Source organism: Hoplias malabaricus, chromosome 10, assembly GCF_029633855.1.
Source record: "Hoplias malabaricus isolate fHopMal1 chromosome 10, fHopMal1.hap1, whole genome shotgun sequence".
Classification (NCBI taxonomy): Eukaryota; Metazoa; Chordata; class Actinopteri; order Characiformes; family Erythrinidae; genus Hoplias; species Hoplias malabaricus.
The window spans coordinates 23,872,353-23,899,401 of NC_089809.1; the positions used below are offsets into that span (position 1 = coordinate 23,872,353).

The window sequence follows — 27,049 nt, forward strand, 5'->3', positions numbered from 1 at the left end:
AAAAAACACTTTAAAATGTCACTACAAACAGAACTTATATACTTGTATGATTAGGAAAGATGTTAAATCTTTTGACACTGACACCAGAGCTCAAGCTCATATTGTTACACATACATCACATCACTCAAATAAAAAATTGAAGTAAAATAAATTATTATATTGCTGAGCCTGAAATGCTTTAATTTGGCATCTGGTGACAATAAAACTCTACTGGATATTAACTTTAGTTTTCACTCATTGTCTTGTTTATCCAGTCTATATATGGTGCTACCTGGGTATATACTCCATATCTGCCAGATTTACCACACTCATAACCCCAGCTAATAATCCCAGCCGCCCAATACACATTGTTATCTTTCAAAACAAATGCCCCTCCAGCATCACCACTACATGCATCTTTCCCACCTATTGACAACCCAGCACAAAACATACGGTCTGTGAGAGGCACTGGGATCTTCAAGTCATCAATACATTTTTGGCATCTCCCTTTATCCACAATAGGCACTGAAGTATACCTGAGATATCTGGAGATTTTTGATCTTGCTGTCTGTCCAAAGCCAGAGATCCACCTGAAAATGGAGGTGTGATAGGATAGTTAACTTAAAGCGCAGAGCAGAAAGTTGATGATGAATGGACTAGAGAATAATATATCCTAAAATATTTTGGACAAAAAACATATAGGTTTGTGTGGGGTGTTTCTAGAAAGTAAGACCCACCCAGTAAGACCAGTGGAATATTCAGCTTCAGGTGAAGGCAGACAGAGTGGCATAACATCAGTATTGTACTGAATGGGATTGGCCAGCTTTAACAGTGCAATATCATGTTCAAAGTTTATGTAATTGGGATTACTGTACAAAGGATGAATGTGTAAAGACTGGATCTGAAGAGATGGCGTAGCAGATAGTTGTTGTGCATCATTTCCCCCAATGTGTATCTAAAAACATTTAAGTACAAAACAGTAGTCAGCAGAAATGAACTAATATTTACATCTGCTATTATAACACCAATGAAACCGGGTCTATTTGAAGATCACTTTGAATGATCTCAGATCCCAGTCAAGGGCTTCCTAATGGTTCTAATGAGCTTTATCCACAATACATTATACATCAAATTATATATTAGTTTGGAGAAGCAGCGTTGAAGTAATTTTTATATTTCAATCTCTGTGTATTGCATGTGACCAAAGAGGTTGTTTGGTAGTTTCAGGTTTATTTCTGTACAGATTTACAGCCTTTATCATTACAGCTTTACTTCCTGAAACTGTCAGAAGTATGAATTGTTTAAAAAAATAAAGAGAAGTGAATTCCTCCACGTTGAAAAAAGTAACGGTAAACACTGCCATCATCAAGTCCATCTGTATCTACTCTGTAACATTTGTACTTGATAAGGAGACAAAATCCAGTATATAAATCAGAAAATCTATAATTAATCAATAATTTCCATGTTCAATGGACAGAAGTTCTATGGAGGAATAAAAAAAATTCTAGGCTTCAAGGAATCTCACAATATAAAATGTTTCCTAACATTTTTAAAAAATGTAATCGTACATTTGATGCAGTAATGAGCAATGCTAAACACAATTACATTCTAAAAAAAACATATTCTTTAGAAATAATCACAAATGTGAGAAAAAACTGAAATATTTCCATAAAGAAAAGTCTGGTTAATTTTATAAAATACCTTCACTTTGTCTGGAGTGATGGGTTTGTTATTGAAGATCAGATTGTTTGCTGCTGTTAGGATCCACTGCTCTGCTATAATAGCCCCTCCTCCTCTAACTGGATGTTGAATGAAGGCCTGCCAGGGGAAGGTCCTCTGTGGAGCCTTCTGACCTCCTAACACTCTCTTACGACGGGTCAGACCAGTGGACGGACGTCTACACACTACAAGAGTAACAACATATAGAGCACAAATGTGTGTGTCTGTTAATGTCAGAACAAAATTTTTGGGAAAATAAAATTCCATTTTGGAGAAACAAGATTTTGTACACTGGACACTGGAAGACATGTACACTGGATGGTGTTTTTTTTATTTGTTTGTTTGTTTTTGCTTTGTTTGTTTTACCTGGGAGACATTTGGGAACTAGAGAGATATCTTTGTTGTGGTCATCTTTCCACTTCTTATCTGCACCACAGGTGTAAGTTGCTGGAGAACCACAAGTTTGATGAATGCAAAAGGAGAATTGACTGACTAAGCTGACCAGAAAAAGCAAAGATTAGAACTGAACTTATGGGCAAACCAGGCCGAACTCACAGTTCTGGGAGGTAGGTAATGCATATGGCTCATTACAATGTGGTTTAATAACAGAGCCATACTGATTATGAACACCAGAGATGAATAACACTTTTCCATTCAGCAAAGGTGGTGGGTCCCCACAGTTTATAACTGGAATTAAGAGAAAGAACAGAAGCAGAGGTTATTTATTTATAAAGTGCAATTATATAGCTTTTAAGTTTGCTCCATAGCATTGTGTGTTTAATCATCAACATTGTTTTGACCCATTTCCTTACCAAGAGACCTGAAAAATAATGTGTGTGTTGTTTTGTTTTTACTTGTTAGTTTTTCTTGAAAAATGTGGATTAGACATATTAATTAAATAATTAGATAGACTTACTTTGGCACAGAGGAAGAGGTAAACTCCACTGACCATTACTCTGACAGGTAACTGTAAAAATACTGACCTCTTTTCCATCCTGAAAAAGAGCACACTAAAATGTATTACTGTTTTCTTTTTAATTTAAAAGTCTCCGAAGTGTGATCTTACTTTAAGAACTCTGTAGCCCTTGTCACAGTGAACAGTGATCTGATCTTTGTAGTAGTATGCGGGAAGGATTGTTGAGGTAATTGCCATTTAGGTTGTTTGGAGACTCACACTGTACCCCTGGAATAAAAGCCACAAGATGTATTATAACCCCATTAAGTATGTATATTTCAAGACTAGAATAATTTTTGACAAAGATAAACAACAGTGCTAAAGGAAATAACCACAGAAAATGACATATAATTGAAATTATACTAGCAACATTTCCATAGAATTTGGGACTTTTTGGAATTTGTAAAATGCAATAAAAACAAGATTCTGAGGCTGACAAAAGTACTGATTTGATGTTTTTTTTACAACACATTCAAAAATAGTTGACAAAAAGTAAATAGAATATTTAAGTTACATCAGTTTGAAACATTGCACAATACGCAGGTAAATTTGTAACAGGTGACGATATCATTATTTGGTGTAAAAATAATGAGCATCTAAAGCACAGCTCGAGGTTTCAAGCCTGTACCTGTAATATTGTCATTGTCTGCTGTAAAAATATAGTCATCTGGCCTTAAGAGAACTTTAGAAATTTGCTGAAATTCTAAGATGCATCATTTCTAAGGCAAAATGCCTCCAGATTCTCTAGGATCAAGCCTAAAAATAAAAATGCTAAAAAAAAGTGCTAAAAATAAATGGAACTGATTAGATTGTTATCAGAGAAGGCTGCAAAAGCCAATGTCTATCACGTTATAGGGTGGGGCATCAATGGCCACAGTATGGGTAATTAAAAAACGTAATTGCACTTTTAATCTTACTTTTGTTAAATAAATACATTTTCAAAAATGTTCTATTTATAAATCAAAAATTGTTTTGTTTATTGATTTATTTGTTATAATAAATAAATGTACTCTTGCTTTTTTTTTAAAGTACTCACATGTAAAATGTAATGCCTTTAGGTCCACCTATTATATTACTGTTATAATTGTACCAAAATCTGTTGCATTATATTTTTTATGAGCTATTTATAATCGCTTTTTAGGCCTTTAATATTTTTTTAAAGAAGCTGTGATATTTATTACTGGACATTTAATACTGACGCATCATTGTTGTCCAAAGAAAAACAAGTATCTCACAATACTTTACAGGAGAAAGAAAAAAATCTTATTCCAAGTAATTCTGGAACATTTTAATTGTTCCACTCATGACATTTTCACACAGTGTGAAAAAGAGCTGTTGTGTTCAAACAATGTAATGAACTAAGAATCAGTAAAAAATGGAGACACAGGGTTTTTTTTGGGACAGTGAAAATATGCAAAGGTCTGGTTTGATTGATTGCCCTGTATTGTGCCTCTGATGCTCTATTCTAAGTCTATAGGAATGGAGCAATGTTTTTTTTTTATTATTATTCACTCTGCTATTTTGCTCTGTACCTTTAATACCTCATCAAAACTTTAAGCTATTATTATTATTAAGTTATTTTTGACAGTTTGTGTAAAACTCACGAACACAAGTACGCTGATCTGACTCGAGTCTGAAACCGTGATGACAGGCACAGAGGTATGAACCCATGGTGTTGAGGCAGATCTGAGAACAGGGAGCTTCAGCTTTTTCATCTGATGCCAGAGAAAAACACTCATCTACATCTGAGTCAATAAAAAAAGCCACTATTTACTTTCACATTTTTAATGTAAGACAAATATCAAAAAACATAGACCTATGGTTTAAAAAACACAGCAGGACTACAGTTAAGTAAAATCACATAGTAGTACATTAAAAATGTAAACAAGTTAGGAATTAAAAGAGCAATTCTTATTATATTTACAGTACTAAATCAAGTATGTGCCATCAGATATTAAGGAAACATGTTAATTGAAGTGCCGCAGAAAACATGCTTTTCTTTAAGGAGTGTCCCATCCAGAGTGGAACCCTATTAGTGTTTCGGCCTCTGTCCAATCACAGTAATGTTTCCACAGTCTGGGTTCCCAGGTATGACACACAATAGATGCCACAAACACAGTGAATTTAAGCCATGGACACAAGCATAGAACACAGATAATGTTAGATTCTACTGGACCTAAAAAGCCTTAACAGAGAGTTAAATAAAAGGAAATACTGGTAATGAATTTAAGTAATGATTGAATACGTGTAGACCTAGCACCATCACTTGAGATCCAGAACATATAAGTTGTCAACAAACAATCTAGTTTCAACCTTTTTTGAAAATGTTGCTTGTCCTTAATCTGCTCTAATTGTGAGTCCTTGCTTATGTGTTTCAAGCATGTACTGATATGGAGGAGAAATGGGCAAATATGAGTATGTTTAGGTTTCTGATACAATTTGTGTTGCAAAATTTGATAAAGGAACCTTAAAGCATTATATTTAAGTCTAACATTTACAGTGTAATCATTATTAAACAGCTAATAGGAATAAATTTGCTACACCAGGATAGTGATGAAAAGTTTACATTATTTTTATCATAATTATTTATTATTATCATTATTATTATTAATAAAGTAATATTATTTTTTAATATATAAACACTAAATGTCATGCATAAATAAAGATTGTGTTTAGTGTTCACCTTTTGCCTGGTAGAAAGCAGAGAAGCCCAAAGGTGGGTATGGCCCTTTATTAACTTCATTGGTCAGAAGAGTGAGCCGAATACTATTGGTAGGAATAATAATGGAGCTGTTTCCTGGGTAGTTGCCATTCCCTGAATTTCCCTCACCACAATATTTCTCCATTTCTTTTCCACTGTGTGATATCTGTGGTATTTCAGGAAATTCCGCAATTATTCAGAAATAAGCCACTTAGTTTTTGTAGCCTTATTATACTACAATGCCTCTTCTTTGACACAACACACATGACATACACAATATGACTGTTATCATAAACAAGATTTTGAATATTAATTCTATTGTTATTTATTTTCAGGCACTTCAAATAGGAAGTGAACATGCTTAAATATAATCAACTGTTCACTTTAAATTAGCTACTTATTTCACAAACAATAAATTAATGACTCCAGAATGTGGAGTGGACCGTTAGATCTGCAACATAACAGGAAGTTAATATCAACCATACCATAAGAGAATCGTTCAAGCAGTTGTGTGATGGCTTGATATTGAAGTAATTGAAGTTGAGCTGAATACGGTATCCATTTGGCACCTTCAGATCCCAGTGCTGATGCAGAGGTGATGGATAATTTTCAGGATAGTGAGGCGACTGAAGTACAAGACTGACTGGGAGGCAGAACTTTTTCTCTGCGTGTTTGTATATATTACAAGTAGCCTGTGAGGGAAGGGGTTAGGAGGTAACATTAGAATGTGTTTGTTTATATGCATGCCCAATATCAACATAATCACACATGCAATTGTTTTTTCCAGAGAAAAGAGCTAAGTTCATGTAACAAAGTAAGGTCAAAATAACATGACTTCATTGCCCACAGGACGGTGATTAGATTACATAAAAAACACAAAAGAGTCCTGAGTTTGGAGTGTTTTTCCTGAATCTGGAAATCTGACACATTTTTCCTAAAAAGTCATTTATGTAGCGATAGTATTAGAAAATATGAACAGGCTGGCTCTATGTTGTATCACATTTCCTATTACATAACATTTATTCCGGCTTTTAGTTATTTATATCCAAACAAATATTGAAGAAAGCAGCTGCTACTGTGGGAGGACATATTGATAAAACAATAGCTTAAAATTGGTTTGTATATCCAACATTTTATTAGTTTCATATCTGCTATAAAGTTGTCTAATATGACACACCTGTCACACTCATCTCATGCCCTAGCCCTCAGCAGCTCAATATTCAGTGAAAACAATGCAATATATTAATATGGATCTATTTATATTTCTTTTATCATCGTAATGTGAGAAATAAGGTTATTTGTATTACTTATTAACTAGTAGACATTAGATGATGTTGTTTCAAAAAACATTACTATCTGACAAAGAGATGAACGTTAGGTGTCATAGAATCTGTTCATTAACAATTACAGTAGTATGTAGTAAAGAACAGCTGAATTCATTATAACAGTCAAATAGATTAGCGAATCATAAGATTAATAGGATTAACAGAATTAAGACATTTCTCACTAATGACTAAAAGGGTGGGACCTATATATCAAGGGACATTTTTGAATGGTGGAAATAAAATGACAGACTGAAAGAATATATATATATATATATATATATATATATATATATATGAAATGTAGAAAGACTTACCATATTAGAGTCAAATTCCAGTCCATTGGTGCAGGTTTGAAAAAGAAGATAAAAGAGGGGAAGAAAAGGCTGGGTGCATTTGAGTATGAGGTAAGAAAAAATGCTTCAGATAAATAAACAGCAGACCGATTAAAGGGCAAACTCCAGTAACCTGAATCAACACACACATTGAGAAGTCCAAGCAAACAATAATTATTTTAAAAACTAAAACCCTTAACAGTAGATAAACAATCTTGATTTTGATATATTACATATATAGTGTCAGAAATATACTTTCAGTTTCTGCTGTCATATTTTGAAAATCTTAAATGGAATATAACACTTTTGGGATAAAATATGGCTCAGTACAAAATTGGCTTCATGCAAACTGAAAACTATTAATTAAGACAGTTTATCTCTTGGTTTGGGAGTATATTTTAATTTATTTTGCCATGTTTAATAATACATCATGTTTAAAAAGAAACAAATGATAAAATGACCCCATATTATCATTTATTATGCTTAACAGTATATTTTGTATATTGTGTATTTGTCTAAAACTAGGTGAAATTTTGCATCAATACTAAAAAACTACAATTATGGTGTTACTGCAGTGGAAATTTCAAACTACTGATATGTTTAAAGAATTACATTTTTCCTATGTAAGACTTGCCAAACTAGTTTTCTCTCATGATCATATTTATCCAGTCAAGATAACGTGGTATCCGTGTGTATATTCCATACAGGCCTTTCTTGCCACAATCTAGACCCCAACTAACAATCCCCATTGCCCAGTGAACACCATCTTTTTCTGCTACAAAAGCAGACCCACTATCTCCATGGCAGGCGTCCTTCTCACCCTCCTCAAAACCAGCACAGAACATGTTGTCTGTAATAGGAGGAATATTCTTCAAAATCCTCTTTCCTTTCTTCTCATATTCAATGGACTTTTTACATATTTCTTCATCCACAACAGGAAGCTGGACATACTGTAGTATAGTTTCAGGCTTTGAGAAATCCCTACTGGACAGGCCAAATCCGGAAACCCACCTAAAGGTTACACAAAATAAATTTTTGATTATAGGTGCATCAGTACTGAATGATTAAGACCATGTTCTCTTTGTATGAAACCTGAATGGACATGCCTAAATCAGCTATGTTAGCTGTTCAGACTTACATTAAAATATATATTAAGATGAAAAAATAAAATGTCCCCTGAATTCGTTTGCTGCATCTTGGCACAGAGTCTACAAATGTCTTGATCTGCACTCAGGGATGGAGTTTTACTGGTTTGAAATGATGCAATGGCACAGCCCATAGCCATTTACAAGTTTTCATATTTATCACATGGTATTGCCTTCCTGCAGGAGATCACCCTCTAGAGGAAATATATCTGTCACAATAGGATATAGCCACCAGTCACAGCAACATTATACTGATTTGTTGTGAGGTACAAGATGACCTAAAATGTGCCTCTAAAATGCTCCCACATTGTTTGTAGACAGACTGAGGTCACATCAGGGGTCACTGTTCGGTGCAGACATTCACAGAAAGATTACACAGTATTCACCATGTGATTCTTAGGCTATTAGGGTAAATATGGTAATTTCACAAAGGTATGTTTCAACTCAAAGCCTTAAGTTGGATTAAGCCACTGGATTTGCATGGTACTGTGAGGACTATATTGGTTTAAGAGTATTGCTATGGTAACTGTATGGACTGTTTCTTACTATGCATCCAACAACTGCTAAAGTATCCAAAATTGTTCTTGCTCTGCTCAAAATAATGAAGATGCATAAGTTCATGACTTGCCAATGAGAACAACCTTAAAATTCCATCATTCACTGTGGCGAGGTGATTTCTTTTTTTGTTATTGGTATTGAGAAACAGCCCTTGTTTATTTCCCACCCACCTCTTCTTCCTTGTTTCTCTCCCTATTGCTGTGGTGTAAGACACATACACTCAATTTTATCATTTCTCTTTAATATTTATTTCTCTATGGACACATTGCATTTGGAACAAATGAAAAATATTTCAGTGATATTCTGGATATTAACTTCTTATTTTAACTCATATAATTGTGGTGGATTGGACAACGATAACGTGTTGCCAAACACACACACACACACACACATATTGGGGGCACACACACAAAGAGGTGGGCAGCCATCCCCAGTGCCCAGAGAGAGAGGTTGGGGGTTAGGCCCCTTGCTCAAGGGCAATCCACCCATGGATTGAGTGAGGAGATGGCACTGTCCCTTCACTCCCCTTACTCTCAAATGTCTTGCATAAATGTCTGTTTAAATTAACTGACTAGAAAACTAAGTTAGTCTAGTTTTCAGATGGGTAACTAGTGAATATGACATCACTCTTGTCGATTATTTGTCTGAAGATCTGCCCACCATACAATGTCCCAAAAAAGTGAATTTATCATTAAAATAGTGCTTCTTTGGATAATTAGAAAACTGTTCATAAAATGTGATTTTTATTTTCAGAAAACATACATAATGAGATGATTCACAAGCATACAACATTGACTAGTGGTGAACTGAGCCAATCGCAATGATAGCTTTCTGTACATTCCTAATACTCCTGAGTCAATCAACACTTTTTTGTTGATTTTTAATTTACTACATCATCTGATCACAGCAACTGTCCCTCACATGATGACTGGACCAAAGAAATACTCCAAAATTACTCAGAATAAAATATTTACACTGACTACCATTGAAAATTAAGAAGGTTTGTAAAATTACTATTTTTGGAGTACAGTGACAATATCTAGCATTATTTAGTCTTCACTTTGATGTAAAATTTGATTCAGTCAGAAGCCATTTCCATAAGCATATGACATATATTCAGTTTATGCAACAGAAACTGCCATTACACATTAATGAGCAAACCCAGAAGAGACAGTGTCCAAAATCATTCACCAACCTTATGAATTAAGTCCCCTGTAAAACTGAACTATATAATGAGTAATGCAGGGAATAGTGTGTAGGGGGCCATTTTGGACATGTCTCAGCTTCCTTACATTAAGGTTGTCCTGCAACACGTACAATTTGTAAAAAAGCCAAAATATGAAAGTCTATCAGGGCAATTTAGGCAACTTTCAATCCCAGAAGAGGCAGCAATGCACAGAACAATAGTGGGCACGGAATGAACTATGATATTTTAGAGGCAGGCCAAACTGTCTAAAACATGCACGGCTAGTATGAAGTCAGAACTGTGTGAACAGTTACCCGACACATAACAGGCACAGAAAATTTTTTAAGCACTCAGATTTGTAATTTTCTCATGCTCTATACCACACATGCAGCTATAGCTAGACTTATCAGGGTATGTATGATAACAACATAATTTTTTAAATACTTACCCTGAATACACCTTTTCGGCCGCTTCTGGAGGCAGGCACAGTGGCCTTACCTTCTCACTGAATGTGATTGGTGTATTGAGTTTAATTAGTGCAATGTCATTGTCAAAGTTAAGACCATCACTGTTGTTGTATTGAGGGTGAATATATACTGAAGATATGTTGAGAGCAATAAATTTATCTTTCTCTTTATAATTATTATGTCCAACATAAGCCTGCAAAGAAAACAATATCATTTATTTATCTTTGACTGTGATTATATTACAACCATTATTAGAAATTGGCAGTTAACCATCATGTATATAAACAAATTAAAGCCTTAGACAGATTTCATTAAATCCAATAAAGAGAGGTGGATTTGAGCGCACACATTCACTCACCAATCCACCTACTAACGTGTTTTTGTACCATGGGAGGAAACTGTAGCACCTGGAGAAAACCCACACAGACACGGGAAGAACACACCAAAGTCCTCACAGACAGTCACCCGGAGCGGGACTCGAACCCCCAACTCCAGATCCCTGGAGCTGTGTGACTGACACTACCTGCTGTGACACCGTGCCACCTCCTGCTGAGGACTTGTAGTCATTTATTTTGTTTATGGCTTTGAATCATGTCAGTCTTGAAGCATAAGCACTAAACCAGAATCATCTCATTAAACAAAGTGATGACCTACTTCCATTTGTTGCCCCACGATGCTGTCCCTGTTGGAACAATACTTTATGTCTTAGTTTTTTTTATGTTTTGAGAGAATTTGTACCTGCTAATTGCCATTTATACACTGTCAAAATTACCTAGCCCCACTGGCACAGTTAATGCATGCTCAATGCCACATGTCCCACGTGAATGTTATGCTCTATCCGCTACCTGCACTCATGCGAACAGTAAATACACATTGGCCTTCCTGGTGACTAAGGCTGTATAATGCCCCACTGGCACCGTTAATGCATGCTCAGTGCAGCAAGTTCCATGTGAACTAACACATAAGACACGTAACACAGCCACTGCATTGTTAGTGTTTCATATTTAGCATAATGGTTGAACATTTACCATTATATCTTCTATAGAGAGAGTGGTTGAATAAGAATTCAGATTGTGGGCTGCAGTCATTATCCATTTTTCCCCAATGATAAATGCTCCTGCCCTATAAGATTTTTGTAGCTGGAGAAAAACCTGCCAGGGGAAAGAACCTAGCTGGGCATTCAGCCCTCCAAATATTCGACCATAAGCAGGTACTAGATCGTGGTGACCACACACTAAACACACACACACACATACACACACACACACAAAGGTTTGTGATATAAATGACATATATTCTCTATCACAGTTCAAATAAAACCAGTGTTTTGATAATCACCTGGAAGGCATGATGGAATCATACTGGTGTTTTCTTTCCTCCATTTTTGGTCAGCCCCACATGAACGAGTCACTAAATCAAGGATGATTTGAGCTTTGAAATGTTAAATTATATTTTAGCCCACTGACTAAGATTATTAAACAGTGTAACTTACCATTTTGAATTTCAAGGGAAGTGTAGAAAGGTTCATTGCAGTGGTACTGAATGACTGAGAGGTATTCATTATTAGAGCCCTTAATAAATTGCACATGTCCATTTAGCAAGGGTTTAGGATCACCACAGTTAATAGCTAGAACAAACAAAAATGAAAGAATAACAGAAGTCTGTGTTTTCTATAATATTTAACCATTGTTAGCTCCAGAAAAGTTTTGAGCATTTGGTAATGAAGCTTCTTCATGTACTGAAACATCTTTAATTAATTTTAAGGCTAGTCTGAGCATCTGAGTCTATTGGGTAATAAGACAGTTCTTTAAAAAAGTAATACATTCATTTGTTCACGGATTGATTATCAATGTAGGCAAAGTGAGGGGTTTCTTTTACCTTCACAGGAGTGGTTGTTGTGGTTTAGGACATATCCATGTGGACAGTTACAGCAGAACCCTCCAATGAAGTTGTAGCACAAATGACTGCATGGATTATTCTCACCTGTGCATTCATCAACATCTATTTAAAGAGATATGGACATTTTTACAGGAAGAATAGCAGGGGGCAGAAAAACTACATCTGCCAGATTACAGCAGGAGGTAATGTGAATAAGCAGGACAAGTGAATAACTAGTCCACTCACAAGCATGTGTTTTTGAATTGTGGGAGGAAACTGAAGCCTGTGACAGCGACACTACCCATCGCCCCACATGCTGCTTACGTTTCTAAACCAGTTAGAAGGCCGCATAATTAAATTAAATTCTTCGGCAAAATAACAGCAAGTTTACTCCCAACATCAAGACATAATTATCAAAGAAAAAAGTGCTGATATCTTCAGAATGGACGAACAAACCCAGAGCTCAGGCCTCTGCTATGTGGAAAGTAGACAATGCAACCAGCTTCTAAGACTGAACTTTAGAGTTTACAGAAACACAGAACAATACCCCTGCAAGTTTTTTTAATATAAAAAAACCTCAGTTTAATAAAAAAAAGATTTCTTGAACTATGTCTTTTTTCTCTATTCCCAGATCAGTCTACACAATTAAACACCTGAATCCTCACTGGTGTCTTTTGTGTTTTACCTTGTGTTTGGTAGAGGGCACTGAAACCAGTGTGGGACTGTGGGAGAGAGTCGTCGGAATGAAAATAAATGGACAAACAGCCTCCAGATGAGGAAAGAAGGTGGGGATTGACAGATAACTGCAGCTCCGCAAATGACATACTGCCACAAAGGGACATCTTTAAATGCTGGTCAGTGAAGATCTGTGAAAAGAGACCAATGCTGAAATTTAGTAACCTAGAAATAAACACCTTATTAACAAGTGCTTCTAAGAAACAATAATGAACTACTAAAGGGAAAATATCAACACGAACTAACATTGAGCTATTATGGCACATGCCACAGACACACAAACACCCCCCCCCCCCCTCCCACACACACACACACACACACACACACACACACACACACACACAGACACTGACCATGAGAGCATCATGTTCACACAGTGTACTGTTCTCCAGGTCCAGATGAATAAGGGTCAAAGACACAGAGAGTCCAGCAGGAGCACACTCAGTCCAGTTCATGCTAATGTGGTTGGGGTAATTGAGTGGATATTCAGGGGAGCTGACCCAGCCTATTAGCTGAGAAAAGACCCCAGGCAGCAGCAGCAGACAAACACTGTGGTAATTCATTGGTTAAAAAGAAAAAAAGGACTAACAAAAGTTGCTAATATAGACAAAGCTCATAACAGTTCATTAAAAGCAAATATACACAGCAAATAAATAGACCATAACATTATCTCTACCTCCTTATTTCTACATTCTCTCTCCGTTCTCTATCATTCTGATATGTCAGTGTGTGTTGCACTGGTACAAGTGGATCAGATACAGCAGTGCTACTGTAACGTTTAAACCACTCTGTGTCACCGGTGGACTGAGAATGGTCCGTCAGTGTCCACTGATGAACAACTAGAAGATGTCAGACACACACTGCAGCACCAGATGAGCTACTGTATCTCACTTTATGTTTAACGAGGTAGGTGTGTCTAATGGAGTGGACAGTGAGTGGACTGCTTTGTCTGATCACACACTCCACCACCACGTGACGTCTGTGGTGGTCCTGTGGAAGTCCTGACCATTTGTATGAGAGGGTAAAGGGGGTGGGCGGGGCTACAAAGCATGCAGAGCATCAGTTGGACTCCAGATAGTGAGTGTAAAATCATCACGGAGATCATAATATTATGGGTGTATTAGTAACAAATTAGGAAATGTAACTGACCACACTCTGGGCCTGAAAATCAAACCTTTATTTATCCAGGCACAGAAATAATCAGTCTCCTTTATTTTAAAATTACTTTTAATGTTAAAAATACTATATACACTATATAAACAGCTTAACAGAAGAAATATTACAGCAATAAATTCATGATAACGAAAACAACGATCATGTTTAATGAAGAAGAATAAAGGAGATTGCACCTACCTCAGAGTGAACATTACAACTTTTGCTACTGAAACACCCAAGTAAACTTTCACTTTGCCACAAATTGAATCTACCACAGACTGAATGTGTCACTAAAATTGATTGGTTCATGTTTACACTGCGGTTGTGTACCCACCAAACACTGGAACAAAAAAAAGCCAATATAAAAGTCATCTTTAAATAATAAAAGTAATGCGTTGTGTTAAATATAGATATTTTATGAACTATTATTTTGTCCAAGAAACATGTGGAAATGCTATCCCTAAAAATAAACAGACACCAAAGAACGAAGGTTTATAATTCTCTATTAATACCACCCCACAAACTGCATCACTGTGTTAACGGAAAGCTCGTGATCATGACAGGAACAGGCAAGATTTCATCATTGCCATTTTTAACATTACTAAAAGCAAGCACCTTAACATTTCATCAACCAGAAGTAATATTTGTTGAAGGAACGGGGCATCGCTGATAACCAGCCAATAATGTAGAAACACTTACATCTTTATATAAACGTCTGATTAATAAAACGGTGCCGTAAGTACGTGCTGTAGACACGTCCACTCAGTCTTGTTTAATGTAGGTAGGCGTTTTCGGAGCTTTAGGAGCTTAAGTCAACTCCTCAGAAAGTCGGATAGGTCCGGTGTGTCGGTGTGGTCATATGAACAGACAAAATAATCTTTGTTTTGGAAAATTTAGAGCAGTTAATGAAAGGCGTGTGGGCCACAGCAACACGTCCACACATGAATAAGGATTATGATAAATTACCTCAGATTATGTTTAATTATCTCAACGAATTTCTGCTCGAGTCTTTAATAAAAGACTGTACTGTGGAGCTCAGACACAGCTGAAGGGGCGCGAGGCGAAGCGTGAGGCAGTTCTGCTCTCAACTCTCTGACTGACCCCTTGAATACAACATCATCATCAAAGTGCAACCTTAAGGAAGGATTTAGGGCAAGAATTGGGACGGGGAACAGCTGAAGACAGCAATAGCAGAATCCTGGACATTAAAAATTAAATTACATTTCAGAAAAGAGCTTATATGTTTATTAAAATCATTAAAGGAGATATATACATTATGTTAAAAAAATATTGTGAAACCTATGTACATGTAAAACACAATCTATACACATATGAAATGTATTGTAAAGAAAACAGTAAATGAAAGAGCTCATATGCGATGGTCATACATTTTAGGAGTTTGACACATTTCCTTTTTGGGTGTTTTGGTGAGCAGTTAAAAGCAGAGTGAAGTAATGAAAGGAACCAGTTAAAAAAACTTAATAACACTTAATAGAATACTATATATTTACTGAAATGGCCAGAGGGGGGAGCTTTAACACCACAAGAACAGTGAAATTTCAACATTGTCATCTTACATTGGTGTATACAGGTGCTAGTCTGTAGCTCCTACAATCCTCATTCCTTTAAGTATTCTCGAAGAATCTGGAGAATATGCTACATGACCAAATGTGTTGAGGATCCTTATCATTTTAGAGAAGATCCATGTAGTTCTTGCATTCAGACAGTCAAAGAGGACTTCACAACCACAAGCTTGATTTAATTGTTCTCAGAACACAGTCTCATTATATCTCAGTGAGCGTGACATGGAAACCTTCTGTCTGAGTATCGATGTTTAGTATAAAGGCATCTTCATTGGAGTAGTGCTCAATAATGTTATCATCCATGTTTACAAGAATCCTGTTGGACCAATGAAACAGAGCAAAGAGAAAGAGACCACACATAAAAACCAAATCAACTTTCAAAAGTAAGCACAGTTAAAATGTGTTTTTATGTTTGTGTTTATAAACTCCATTATGTGTGTTTATGGAGCCCCATTAAGACACAAAGATTTTATATATGATTTCTCATTATATGAATTGTTAAATATGATGTTATTTCCTACAAAAAGCAGAAGACTAAGACAGAAGTAACTAATCTTTAAACAGAAAATTAGAGATAATCCACTGGGTCTGAAAATGTAGCCCATGTTTTTACTAAACAAAAGATGTAATGATATTGAATAATAAATCTTAATGTTGATATGATGGATATTTACTCACCCTTTCTTACTTTTCTTGTAGACTTTATTGAACTTCTCAGCTGGAAGAGAATATTTGTCTGATATCTATAAGAGGGAAAAGTGTACATCTGTGACATACTAAAACATGATGCTGGAGGAAATAAACAAAAAACAAAAAAACCCGCTTTGTACTTACAGCCTCAAGCAAGCTCTTCACTGTTGGAGACCTCAGCATTAAAGCATCAAAAACATCATCAGCTTCTTTCCTTACATACAGCAGAACTGTTAAGAAACAGACATAGTCATTAGTTATAGTGTAAGAATTAGAGTGAATATCCCTAAAATGCAGTGAGAACAAATGTCTCACACACACACAAACACATTCCATGTCTCGAGTACAGGTAGTCTCACTGCATTTGGCATTGTAAGATGGATGTGAGTGAATAAAAGGCTAGTTAATGTATGTCCAGACATTTTTGTGTTTATTTAATCTATTATTTTTGGCTTGTTTCAGGACACAGCACTCTGAGAATCAAAAGTGAATCAATGGAATAAAAGAAAAATCTCTAGTTAAAATGAAAAAGAAAGTAAAAATGTTTCATCATACAACATATTAATAATCTTATACTGAGACATATTACATATACTGATTAGATTTAAGATGCATTCACTAGTCAAGATAATCATTTTTGTAGTGCTTTTACATTCAGTTAAAAAAATCCGACTCTCTCCTTGACACAAACACTCACACACCTTTCCTAGATGAATCTCCTTTGCTCTGTTTGGCTGGTAAAGGGCAGATGTCATCTTCACTCTGTCTGAAAGGTCTCTTCATCATCACACTGTATGTTACAGTCAAAGTGTTTGCAAAGGATTATAAAACAGTCATCATGCAATTTATGTTGAAAATATCTTTTAAAATGCAAACAAAATATTTTAGAATAATTTATTCTTAAGTTGGCTGTCTTACTGTACAGCACTTTGGCTGACACTTGTTGTCTTTTAAATGTGCTATATAAATAAAGTTGTCTTATTGCAAATAACTGAAACAGTACTCCGTCATCCTCACCAAAATACAACCCTTCTTACCCATCACACTCCGCTTCTTCTGTACCAAAGCCAAACATCTGTGAACAGTCAATGGATGAAAAAAAGCACTTATTATAACATCGCAGACAATAAATATCTTTCTGCTTTATGATTATTCTGCACATGCCTTAGAAAACTATGTAACTACCTAAATGATTATGAATAACAGCAGTGACAAACAGCAGCCTGACTACTCTGAAAGTTCAGCAATTCTGCAATTATGGCAGTGAAACTACTCAGTTCTCACCTGTGCAGCTCTCTGCAGGTTACTAAAGTGGACATCAGGAATGAAAAGCACAGGCTGTGACTCCAGATCTGTCACATATTTGAAAGATGTAACGTCAGACTTCTTCTGCCCTGATGCAGCATTGCCTCCTGCTTTACCTGCCAAGTCTAAAAGAACACAAAGAGCTTTAAGGTCAGGACCACTCTGAGTAACACTAAGGCAGTAAAATGTGACCAAGCTATCAGTGAAAAATTGGGACTCTCACCGAAAGCAGAGAATCAATCTCATTTGTTACTGTTTTGTACTATTGACTGAGGAAGTGTGAATACATGCTGCTCATTATGATGCTTAGTGTCAATAAAGTATTCAAACTTGATCCATACATCATAAATCGACACTAATGACTTACCATTATGACCCTGCCCCCCAGGTGGATGACCTTTGGTCTTCTTCCGGATCTGCTTTCTCTCCTCATCCCGGATCTTCCGCTCGGCTCCCTGTGGAGTAATGAGACATGCAGGAGTTACTATTCACAAGCTACCGTCATTTGCAATATGTTTGAGCACCATGAATGTACTCATTTTCTAAGTAAATTATTTAATGCATTCTCTTACAAAAAATATACTTCTAAGGAAAAATACTAAAAACAATGTTGCCTGCCAAACCTTATGGCACATTATATATTTTTTTCAATGTATTTGCAGAACTGTTATAAGACACGGGGTGGCACGGTGGCGCAGCAAGTAGTGTCACACAGCTCCAGGGACCTTAAGGTTATGGGTTCTAGTCCTGCTCCGGGTGACTGTCTGTAAGGAGTTTGGTGTGTTCTCCCTGTGTCTGGGTGGGTTTCTTCCTACCATCCAAAAAACACACGTTGGTAGGTGGATTGATGACTCAAAAGTGTCAGTAGGTGTGTGTATGTGAGTGAGTGTATGTGTTGCCCTGTGAAGGACTGGCGCCCCCTCCAGGGTGTGTTCCTGCCTTGCAAATATATACTGTACAGTATACTGTCTACTGGACAGTGTTAGTTGTTACTGATAAAAAGCACTGTAACAGAAACATTTTTGCCAACCTTGTCACAGAAGACCTTGATTTGGCAGTAGGCTCTGTGAATGGGCCGGTTGCTCCTGTTGTTGTAGCTATATGTGTCAATCTGAAGCATCAGTGGAAGCCCTTTCACTCCTTTCTGAGAGGAGAAATCTGTGCTCAAACAGTTCACTGTGATAAACACCTACAAAAAACAAGTAGCATAAGGAAACCTATTAAAGCATAAAGCATAAACAAACAATACTATTAAACTGTTAGTATTTTCTCAGTGATCTATTAAGAAGATGTACCATATCACATCAGTAAACTCCTGACCAACTGGTAATGTAATGTAGGTTTTTTTTCCCCATTAAATATCAGTTAAGAAATTAAGAACATTTTATCTGATTTCCTCAGCTATATCTCCATCTGCAGGTGTGGCAGTATATTGACCAATTGGTTCTAAAAAGAGTAAGGACAAATCCTCCACACATCTTAATTAGCTAAGAAAATTTCCCCTCCATGTTAATAACTTTGTTCTAGATTCTAGAACCTATATGAGTTATGAATGGCTAAATTCAGAGCACATGGCTTCTGTTAAATGGTTTACATTTCTGCTACAGCTTGTGGTTTATTCAAATGAGCTAAACGACATTGGTTTGAAACTCTCCCAACTGTAAATTGGCTTATGCCAATCTTTCAGGAGACACTGGAAAAACAGCTTCAGAGAGATGAAATGTGGGAAATCTTTTTGCCTGGAGTGAAAATACTTTCCCACTGACAGGCTACTCTACCTTCGTGTCTGTGCCTGTAGCTTTTGTTTAACAAGAAGGCTTATGGTGCAATATTGTGAGAACCACTTCTTTTCTCATGGTCACATGATCACTTTTAACAGGCAACAGTTAGTAAAAAAGACAAACACACTTAAAACAACAGCCAATGGAACCAATATTGTTTTTTTCTGTCTTAATGCGTGTCTGAGAGTGTGTGAAAGGGCATTTCACAAAGTTAATATGACATCATATTAAGACATTCAATGCAAAACATACATTCAGTAAAAATAGATACTAAATGTACTTGAATTAAATGGAATGCGTTTGATGAAGACAGAAATCAAGAAGATTTTAATGGAGAAAACACTAAGCTATACAGCATCATTCTTAATACTCCATACTTAATGCTTATTTCCTTGAATCCAAACTCAAGATGGTGCTGACTTCTAAAATTATCTTTAAACTCTGTGTCATGACAAATAAATGCATCTGTCAAGTGACATAATCATGCCAGGAATAATGTAAAAACAAATAGTTATGCATTTATTTATTTATTTGAAACCCAACATCAATAAAATACAGCATTTTCACCTTAGCCTCCTCGTTAATATCCCAGGTGAAAGAGACGGCATTGTAGGCAATCTCCTCAAGATTCCCAATAGTGTTGAAGCTTTCTTTGTAATCAGCTGAATAGAGAGGATTGAATCAGATGCAGGGTCAGAAATAAGATACACATCTACTTGTTAGATATTTACCTTTTATTCACTGGAATGAGTTGGATTACATGTTACTGAATAGAAAGAAGCATGTCCAACAGGGTAATGATCAATATTTTGAGTAATTCACACATTCAGGTTCTTGTTATATCTATTTACCAAATGGTCAGAAAATGATCAGCAGATGTAACAAAGACTAAACATTTGTTTAAGAGTTTAATGAATATTGGTATTATCATATTAAAATTGCTGGAAACATGTTACAAACATATGTTAGAGGGTTTTTTCCTGATCCTAACAACAAGAACCTAATTACTCTGAAATCTATTCTATTTAAGTACCCTTCTACCTGCAACCGTTAACACATCTATTCAAATCCTGATCTGTGTCCTAGGGCACTATAAAAAAAATCCCTGGAAACTGTTATTCAAATTAAACATTTAAGGCATATCACATTTCAAGCTTTTCAAAAATGCCCTCCACTACATCTTACAGGCCTGCCACCTGCTGTTGATGAGACCACTATAGTGGTCTTAAGGCATCAGCTACACGCCTATCTCCGACCTGACCCCCTTCCAATTGTCTACACATATCCCATCTGCAAGTAACGGTGACAGATTTCACTGCCTTAAGCCTTCTACTAGTGTTGCATTTAACAGGATACCATAGGAGAGGAAGACAGAAGCCTGGCTATATGGAGGGGCCTGGGTTTAAATAATAATACACACATAAACACACTGGTTGAGGACATAAACGGGGGATTCCCCTTGAATGACACCCTTAAAGAGAGGACTGAGTTTCAAAATACACACAGAAGACAAGTTTCTTCTGTTTCCTCTGAAGTTCTTAGCTTGAGATGAAATTCCAATCACTGGCACATGGAAATTTTGTTCAACTTGCTTCTTAACATGATTTTCCAGGTCAGGTTTACATATAACCCATATTCATGTAATAAATACAAAATTAATGAATCACTTAAAGTAGAAATATATCCTGATCAAGCTTCATTTTCCTACATACATAGCAATAACAAAATGCCCTGAACATAACTGAGCAAGTAAAAATTTGTTGTGTGATTAATCACAGTTGTCTATACAATATATTGCCATCAATTACAATGAATTGTAGTAATTGCTTGTCTGCCCTTGGGGAACAGGAGTTACTAGGTCTTAATACAACAGTGGCGATATCTGTAGGCACTTACCAATGTCTAGTACTCTCTGTTTAGCAGTGTGCTGACGAGTGTGCCAGTAGTTCCAGTGCTTCAGCTGTTCGTCACGACATTTGTCCTCTCCAAACACTACCATCACCACACTCTGTGAACCAGAGAGAGGATCAAGGCTGCATGAAACACCAAAAGCAGCATAATCTACATATAATAATGCTTATGTCACACCTTTCATGAAAAAAGAAAAATGCATGCACAAATAGCAAAACTAAATGTGTTCCCTCTGTATCATCCCATCCAACTCCTCCTCATCACATTCCAGAATCAGAGTGGCAGCTGCTGCAGCTCTTTGTCTCATGTTCCTACAGCTCCAAAGGCAGGTTGGAAAAGTTTTGAATGGTCGATGGTTGGACGTCAGCGGAAGCAGAACTCACCCTCACTTTGCTGATGGGTAGGTGCGGGCCCTTGCTGCCCCCCGTCTCACTCAGAGTGATGCCATAGAATTGGCCCCTGTTGAGATAGATCATCGGACCCTCACTCTGCTTGTGTCGCACTGAGCGGCTGGCTTCTATACAGTACTGAAATGTGTCTCTACACCAGAGCAAACAAAACAAAAAAAAAAAGACATCAGCAATCATTCCTGACAACAAGGACATGATGTTCTCTTTCTGTTTCCTTCTTGAACAGTTAATTCAAAACAAAACAACTCTGGAGAACATAGTACTTACACCGCAGGCTGCTTGTAGAGGGAGTCTTGTGACCCTATGTTGGTGGGCACCCTAAATTTCTGTTAACAGCACAGAAAACTATATCAGAGGTGTCATGTAACATTTTTATTGAGTAAATTCATTTTTTCATACTGCTTTTATATATTTAGATGATGTAAACCTTTACTCCCTCCCTCCCTTAAATATATTCCGATGTTTCATATCGGTGACATGACGTACCCTTGGTAAAGGGTTTGTTGTTTACACATTTTACAATAAAGTACAGGAAGTAGAGACTTAGTCAATCACAATGCATTCCAACATTTTTTTAGGAACATGCAGCTCCCCAATAGATATTCCCCTTAGCTCTTACCACATTCTCTCCAGTGTAGGAGTCTTCAAAGGTGCTATCTGGTACACTCTTCTGCTCATCCTTCATGTAATGGTTGTGGGGAAGTGCTCTTGTCTCATGAGTGGTCTGCTGAAAGGGCAAGCGCTGGTATGGCTGTCCTCCATGCTCGAGGCTGGAACTGGACGATCTTGGAGTATACTCTGCTTTTACAGTGGCCACAACTCCCCCCTCTGATGTCAATGTGCCGTACAAATCTCGCTTAATCTCTGGGTAGTGAGAGTCTGGATTGAGGGATAGATTCACTGGGAGAGATTTGGCAGCTTGAACACGCTCCTCAACAGATTCCAAACCACCATGCCATATCCTGTAAAGCAGAAACCAAGAGTACTGGTTTATGAATAAATTTAAGCATCAGCAAGAATTAGTGATAAAATAAGAATCACATGTTCTTATACAAAATAATACAAGTATAAAATAAAGGTTTTATTATATTTCTATATTTAAAAAAATATATAAATAGATAGGAACACAGAAAATTCTCAACTAAATAATCACCACAACAACTGCACATTATATTCCTAGTTGTATTTATCACTATCTTACTAGTGGCCTTTGCAATATAAATCACAGGAATCTGGGTTAAACAAGCTTCTTATAAATCAAATCAGTGCTCTGAACTTATTGTTTAAAAAATAAAATAAATAAAAAAACGTATTTTTGGACTTCTGAGGACTTCATGAGTCTCTTTTCTGTCTGTATTTTAATCAAGACAATCAGATGATCCAAAACATATAAATTATTTGGAAACTATTACAGGTTTACCTTACCATGTCAGGTTATGTGTTGAGTAAGGCGTTTGAACAAATGTCGCAACCTCAAGATGCAGAGACGTCTTTCTACATTTATTTATCTGGGAGAATCGTATGGATGATAACAAAAAACGTACCTTTTTTCTTCTTCTGGAGCTTTAACTGTAGGCAAGAGTCTCTTCTCTTTTGGAACCTGGGAAGCAGAAATGAGTAACATCACAGGGCTGAATAAATCTAAAAAAAGCACTGCATAAATTTGACAATATATTTCAAAGAGAAAGACTTTTACCTATTAAAAAATATATTTCACAAACATGCCAGTGTTATTCAACCACTGTATATTTGACTCAACAGCAGAATACAGGCATTTACCAAGGAGTTATTTTAAGGCACATCACTAAGCACATGAAATATTTTTATCCAATTTTCATTTTTCTACATAACTTGATCTACATCAGCTGCTCTATACACTGACATACACTGCATAAAACTGATGCCCACTAGAAACTTACTTTTTAAAACTGTTTTTCCTACTCGGTACAGTTAACATGATGGAGATACAGGGTTTTGTCCTGACAGCAAAGATATTCTTTTAGTGGAGAAATGATAAATGAATCTTATTCTATTCAATACAAGACCTTCACAAAATAAAGGCAGCAGAGATGTTTTTTACAACCTTGGGTAACTCCCCAACATATCCTTTGCCACATACCTTGTAATAGTCATAGAGAAGGCCAAGGGCTGCCACACTGTCCTCATCTCCATTGATGCTCATCATAGCCTTGGTGACTGCAGTCAGAGGGTTCTCCAGGTAAGCCCTCCAGGCTTCGTCCTCACTGGTGAAGACGCGTCGTGTGGGAAAAGTCGTCTCATTGGGGACCACCACCACCAGCCGCTTACTGCAGCAAACAATCAACACAGTTAGAACATCCATGGCTTTCTCTTCTCCTGATAATATCATCCAATAGAAAAATGCATTATGCAAAAACATCCACAAACAAGTCACTAACAATATACTGTGAATATTTATAGGAATCAAAAATATTCTCTGCATGTTTGAATGAATAAATGCATTGACTGTTGGTATATATCCACATCATAAAAGTCAAGTGTGGTTAAGTTTTTGCAACTTGATATTGAAATTTATCTGTGAATGTAGGACAGAGAAATTTCAAACTAGCTTTCTCACGGCTTGCATAAATGTGGGTTTTTATGAGTGTGTCCTTTATGTTGAATCATTACTGACAAAGCAAAGCATAGGATGTTACAGTATATCTGTATAAAAAAATTTTTCTACTCTTATTTTTATTTTATTTTATTTTTTAACAAAGCTCCTCTTTATACTTTGATCAGAAATAAGACAAGACACAATGTTCCTACAGAGGTGACCCTCTTCTGCACACCAGACATTTATGCCTAACAAAACCGACACCTCTCTCAATGCCTGAGGGCGTACAGAGTCAACAAAGAGCTGCACCAACTACCTGCTATTCCCATAGCTCTCCCTTTACATTGCCAACAATGTCCTGTTCCCAGACACATATTATCCTATTGGATATGGATACTGGCATGTGGAAGTCAAAAGGACATTAGTGGATCTAGGCTGAAATCTTTAGACTAATTCACCTGAGCTAATACTGGGGGAAGAAACCTGTATCAGTGCATCACGGGGCATCTGCGCAGAACTGCCATTCCACCACACACAATACAGGGGGTTAGAATCCAAAACGTTAAGACAATTAAACTGATCAGAATGATGTTCTGGTGCATTTTAGAATCATATGTTAATAGAACCCTCAGAATGGGTTTAGAACACAAGAACCAAAAGAGACAGAAAACACATTTTACCGTATATGTAACTAACACACACACACATACACATTAATGCAGCTTAAAATGCCATGAAAAATCTGAGTCATTCCAGTCAACTGTCATTAACACTTATCTTAATACCACTGTCATCTAATTGAATCATGCATGCAGATTATAGAAATCATTATAATACATTTGAAGGCTGTTTAACAACAAGACAAAGCTCTATGTAAAGTGTGAATCAGCTGAGAGAATCTAGCAGTGAAGCAGTAATGCAGTTCTGTTAAAAGTTTACAGGTTTCTGACTCACCTTTCCTCCTGAGCCATGGATGCTGCTTTTCTGTGTTGCCCTGTGTTTTTTCTGCTCACACACTTCTCAGGAACACTGTTTTCAGTTAAAAAAAACTCTATAGGAGGGGTGAGAAGGTGAGTGCAAACTTTTGGCTAAATGCTAGTTCAAATCTCACTTCGGTGTGACGTCAGAGCACGCGGCCGTCATAAACAAAACAAAACGAGTTCAGTTTTTACCTTCGTCAAACGGTGAAGGGCGATGGAGATAAAATAGCAGTTTACCACAACACATACTGTGTCTGACTGGGGTATGTGTGAAGGTTGTGTATGAATGCAGAGGTGTGGGAGTAACGTATTTGTCACGTTGTGATTCAACGATGAAGGCAGGTCCTAATTCAGAGTAAGACCCGCCTTCCTTTTCTGTACAAACTCCAATTTACATTTTGATCACCTTTTTGATACAGCTGTGTTTCTGGTTTTGTAACCTACTGTAGCTATTAGTGTTTAAAACTGGCTCTTCTGATACAACCACTTTATAAAGACTGGTTTACACTGGGCAAATACTTTAATACTTTATAATAATAATAATAATAATAATAATAATAATAATATATTGTACTTATATAGCGCTTCTTAGGAACCAAAAGAAGCGTACAGGAAGAATTTCATTGTATAATGTATGAAAACAAACTCTTGAATCTTTAATTAGAGAAGGTGTTTTTGTTTGTTTGTTTGTTTGGGGGAGGGGACTGTTCAAGGCTTCATACCTTTTCAGAACCAGTTGTTCAGAGATTATTCAGCTGAAATAACAATGGCTTTTCTACAGCAATTCATTAATAAAAAAATGTGAAAAATATGTCTTACATAAATAGCATGTGTGTGTGTGTGTGTGTGTGTTATATAATGAATCTTTATTGTGTAGTCATAGTGTTTTCCATTTTATCTCAGCTTGTATCTTTTTGTGTAAACGTATGAATTGTTTTCATAGGCTGGGGTTCTCATCCTATTTTCATTCATTGCTCACTAACTGTTTTAAACAGGGCTATAACATATGACACAGAGAGGCAACAATGTCCTTGACTTGATAACAAAGTTAAATGAACAATATTTTACTTGATTAACTTTTATTTAATATCTGAGTTTCTTTTCATACCGGTGGAATGACCTGTGGAAAGACTTTTAGGAGTTTAGGACAGCAAAGTTGAAAACTGATTAGTTTGATTGTGTGTTTATTTAAACGAATCAGTTCACTTTGTACCAATATAAAAGATTAAATACAGAAAGTATGATGATGGATTAAACAGACATACAGAGGGAGAAAGAACATAATTTGGTCCCAAATTTAAATGCAGATTAATGTGATTTTTCCATTCACATATTCAGATTGTATTTAATTGTGTATTATTTATTGTTAAAAATTTGATGTTCTATTTACAAACACTGCTGACTCATAGAACAAAATGGTAGAAGAATGTTAGAATTCATGATTTCACATGGCTCTCTGAACCTACTGTAAGTTACAGTATAATCGTTAACCTAAATGAACGAACATTTCAGTAGATTGCCTTCTAAGTGGTGTAAGCTCTACACGTTCATACACCAGTGTTTTTGTTTTTTCTGTTAAACTGGCCACAGATCATTATGAAGACTGTTCAGTTTGTCAAGAAGCCAAAGCACCACAGAAGAGCATTTTACCCATCAGTGGGAAGTTGTGGGGCATATGA

The 27,049-nt window shown here is 36.4% G+C and overlaps 2 protein-coding genes and 1 pseudogene across 5 annotated transcripts; all 3 read right to left on the reverse strand.

The window, feature by feature from the left end:
• Positions 1 to 25: 25 nt before the first annotated feature.
• LOC136708381 (complement C1r-B subcomponent-like) lies at positions 26 to 7,077 on the reverse strand (annotated as a pseudogene).
• A 350-nt stretch (positions 7,078 to 7,427) lies between these two features.
• Positions 7,428 to 15,218, reverse strand: LOC136708382 (coagulation factor IX-like). Of its 4 annotated transcripts, none has more exons than XM_066682899.1 (9): positions 14,334 to 15,175; positions 13,334 to 13,485; positions 12,931 to 13,111; positions 12,246 to 12,368; positions 11,860 to 11,994; positions 11,706 to 11,777; positions 11,396 to 11,601; positions 10,349 to 10,560; positions 7,428 to 8,022 (listed from the first exon to the last, which is right to left on the reverse strand). In XM_066682899.1, the coding sequence occupies exons 2-9, from the start codon at positions 13,433 to 13,435 to the stop codon at positions 7,650 to 7,652; spliced, it is 1,404 nt and encodes a 467-aa protein (XP_066538996.1). In that variant the 5' UTR covers positions 13,436 to 13,485; positions 14,334 to 15,175; the 3' UTR covers positions 7,428 to 7,649. The 4 variants fall into 4 exon arrangements, with proteins under 4 accessions (XP_066538996.1, XP_066538994.1, XP_066538995.1 ...); XM_066682897.1 differs by having other exon boundaries at positions 13,334 to 13,492; XM_066682898.1 differs by having other exon boundaries at positions 13,334 to 13,529.
• Positions 15,219 to 15,368: 150 nt separating this feature from the next.
• grhl2a (grainyhead-like transcription factor 2a) lies at positions 15,369 to 25,651 on the reverse strand. Its single transcript, XM_066682895.1, has 16 exons — positions 25,345 to 25,651; positions 23,935 to 24,121; positions 23,360 to 23,415; positions 22,435 to 22,777; positions 22,083 to 22,141; positions 21,789 to 21,945; positions 21,391 to 21,502; positions 20,062 to 20,156; positions 18,744 to 18,902; positions 18,081 to 18,168; positions 17,693 to 17,838; positions 17,446 to 17,483; positions 17,110 to 17,198; positions 16,553 to 16,638; positions 16,397 to 16,461; positions 15,369 to 16,034 (listed from the first exon to the last, which is right to left on the reverse strand). Exons 1-16 carry the CDS (start codon positions 25,359 to 25,361, stop codon positions 15,920 to 15,922), a joined length of 1,812 nt encoding a protein of 603 aa, XP_066538992.1. The 5' UTR covers positions 25,362 to 25,651; the 3' UTR covers positions 15,369 to 15,919.
• Positions 25,652 to 27,049: the final 1,398 nt, after the last annotated feature.

Bases quoted from the DNA above. Each gene is read 5' to 3' on its own strand.
- LOC136708382 (XM_066682897.1), bottom strand. From the start codon at position 14,507: ATGACTTTTATATTGGCTTTTTTTTGTTCCAGTGTTTGGTGGGTACAC. The intron at 13,493-14,333 runs GTAGGTGCAATC...GTCTTTTCTCAG, and splicing joins GTTGTAATGTTCACTCTGAG to CTAATAGGCTGGGTCAGCTC. The intron at 10,561-11,395 runs GTAAATGTTCAA...TTTTCTTTGCAG, and splicing joins TCTCTATAGAAGATATAATG to GCTTATGTTGGACATAATAA.
- grhl2a (XM_066682895.1), bottom strand. The intron at 18,903-20,061 runs GTGAAAATGCTG...TGTTTTTTGTAG, and splicing joins ATATTAACGAGGAGGCTAAG to GTGTTTATCACAGTGAACTG. The intron at 17,199-17,445 runs GTAAGAAGGGTT...TGTAACATACAG, and splicing joins GAAGAAGCGGAGTGTGATGG to TGTGATGATGAAGAGACCTT.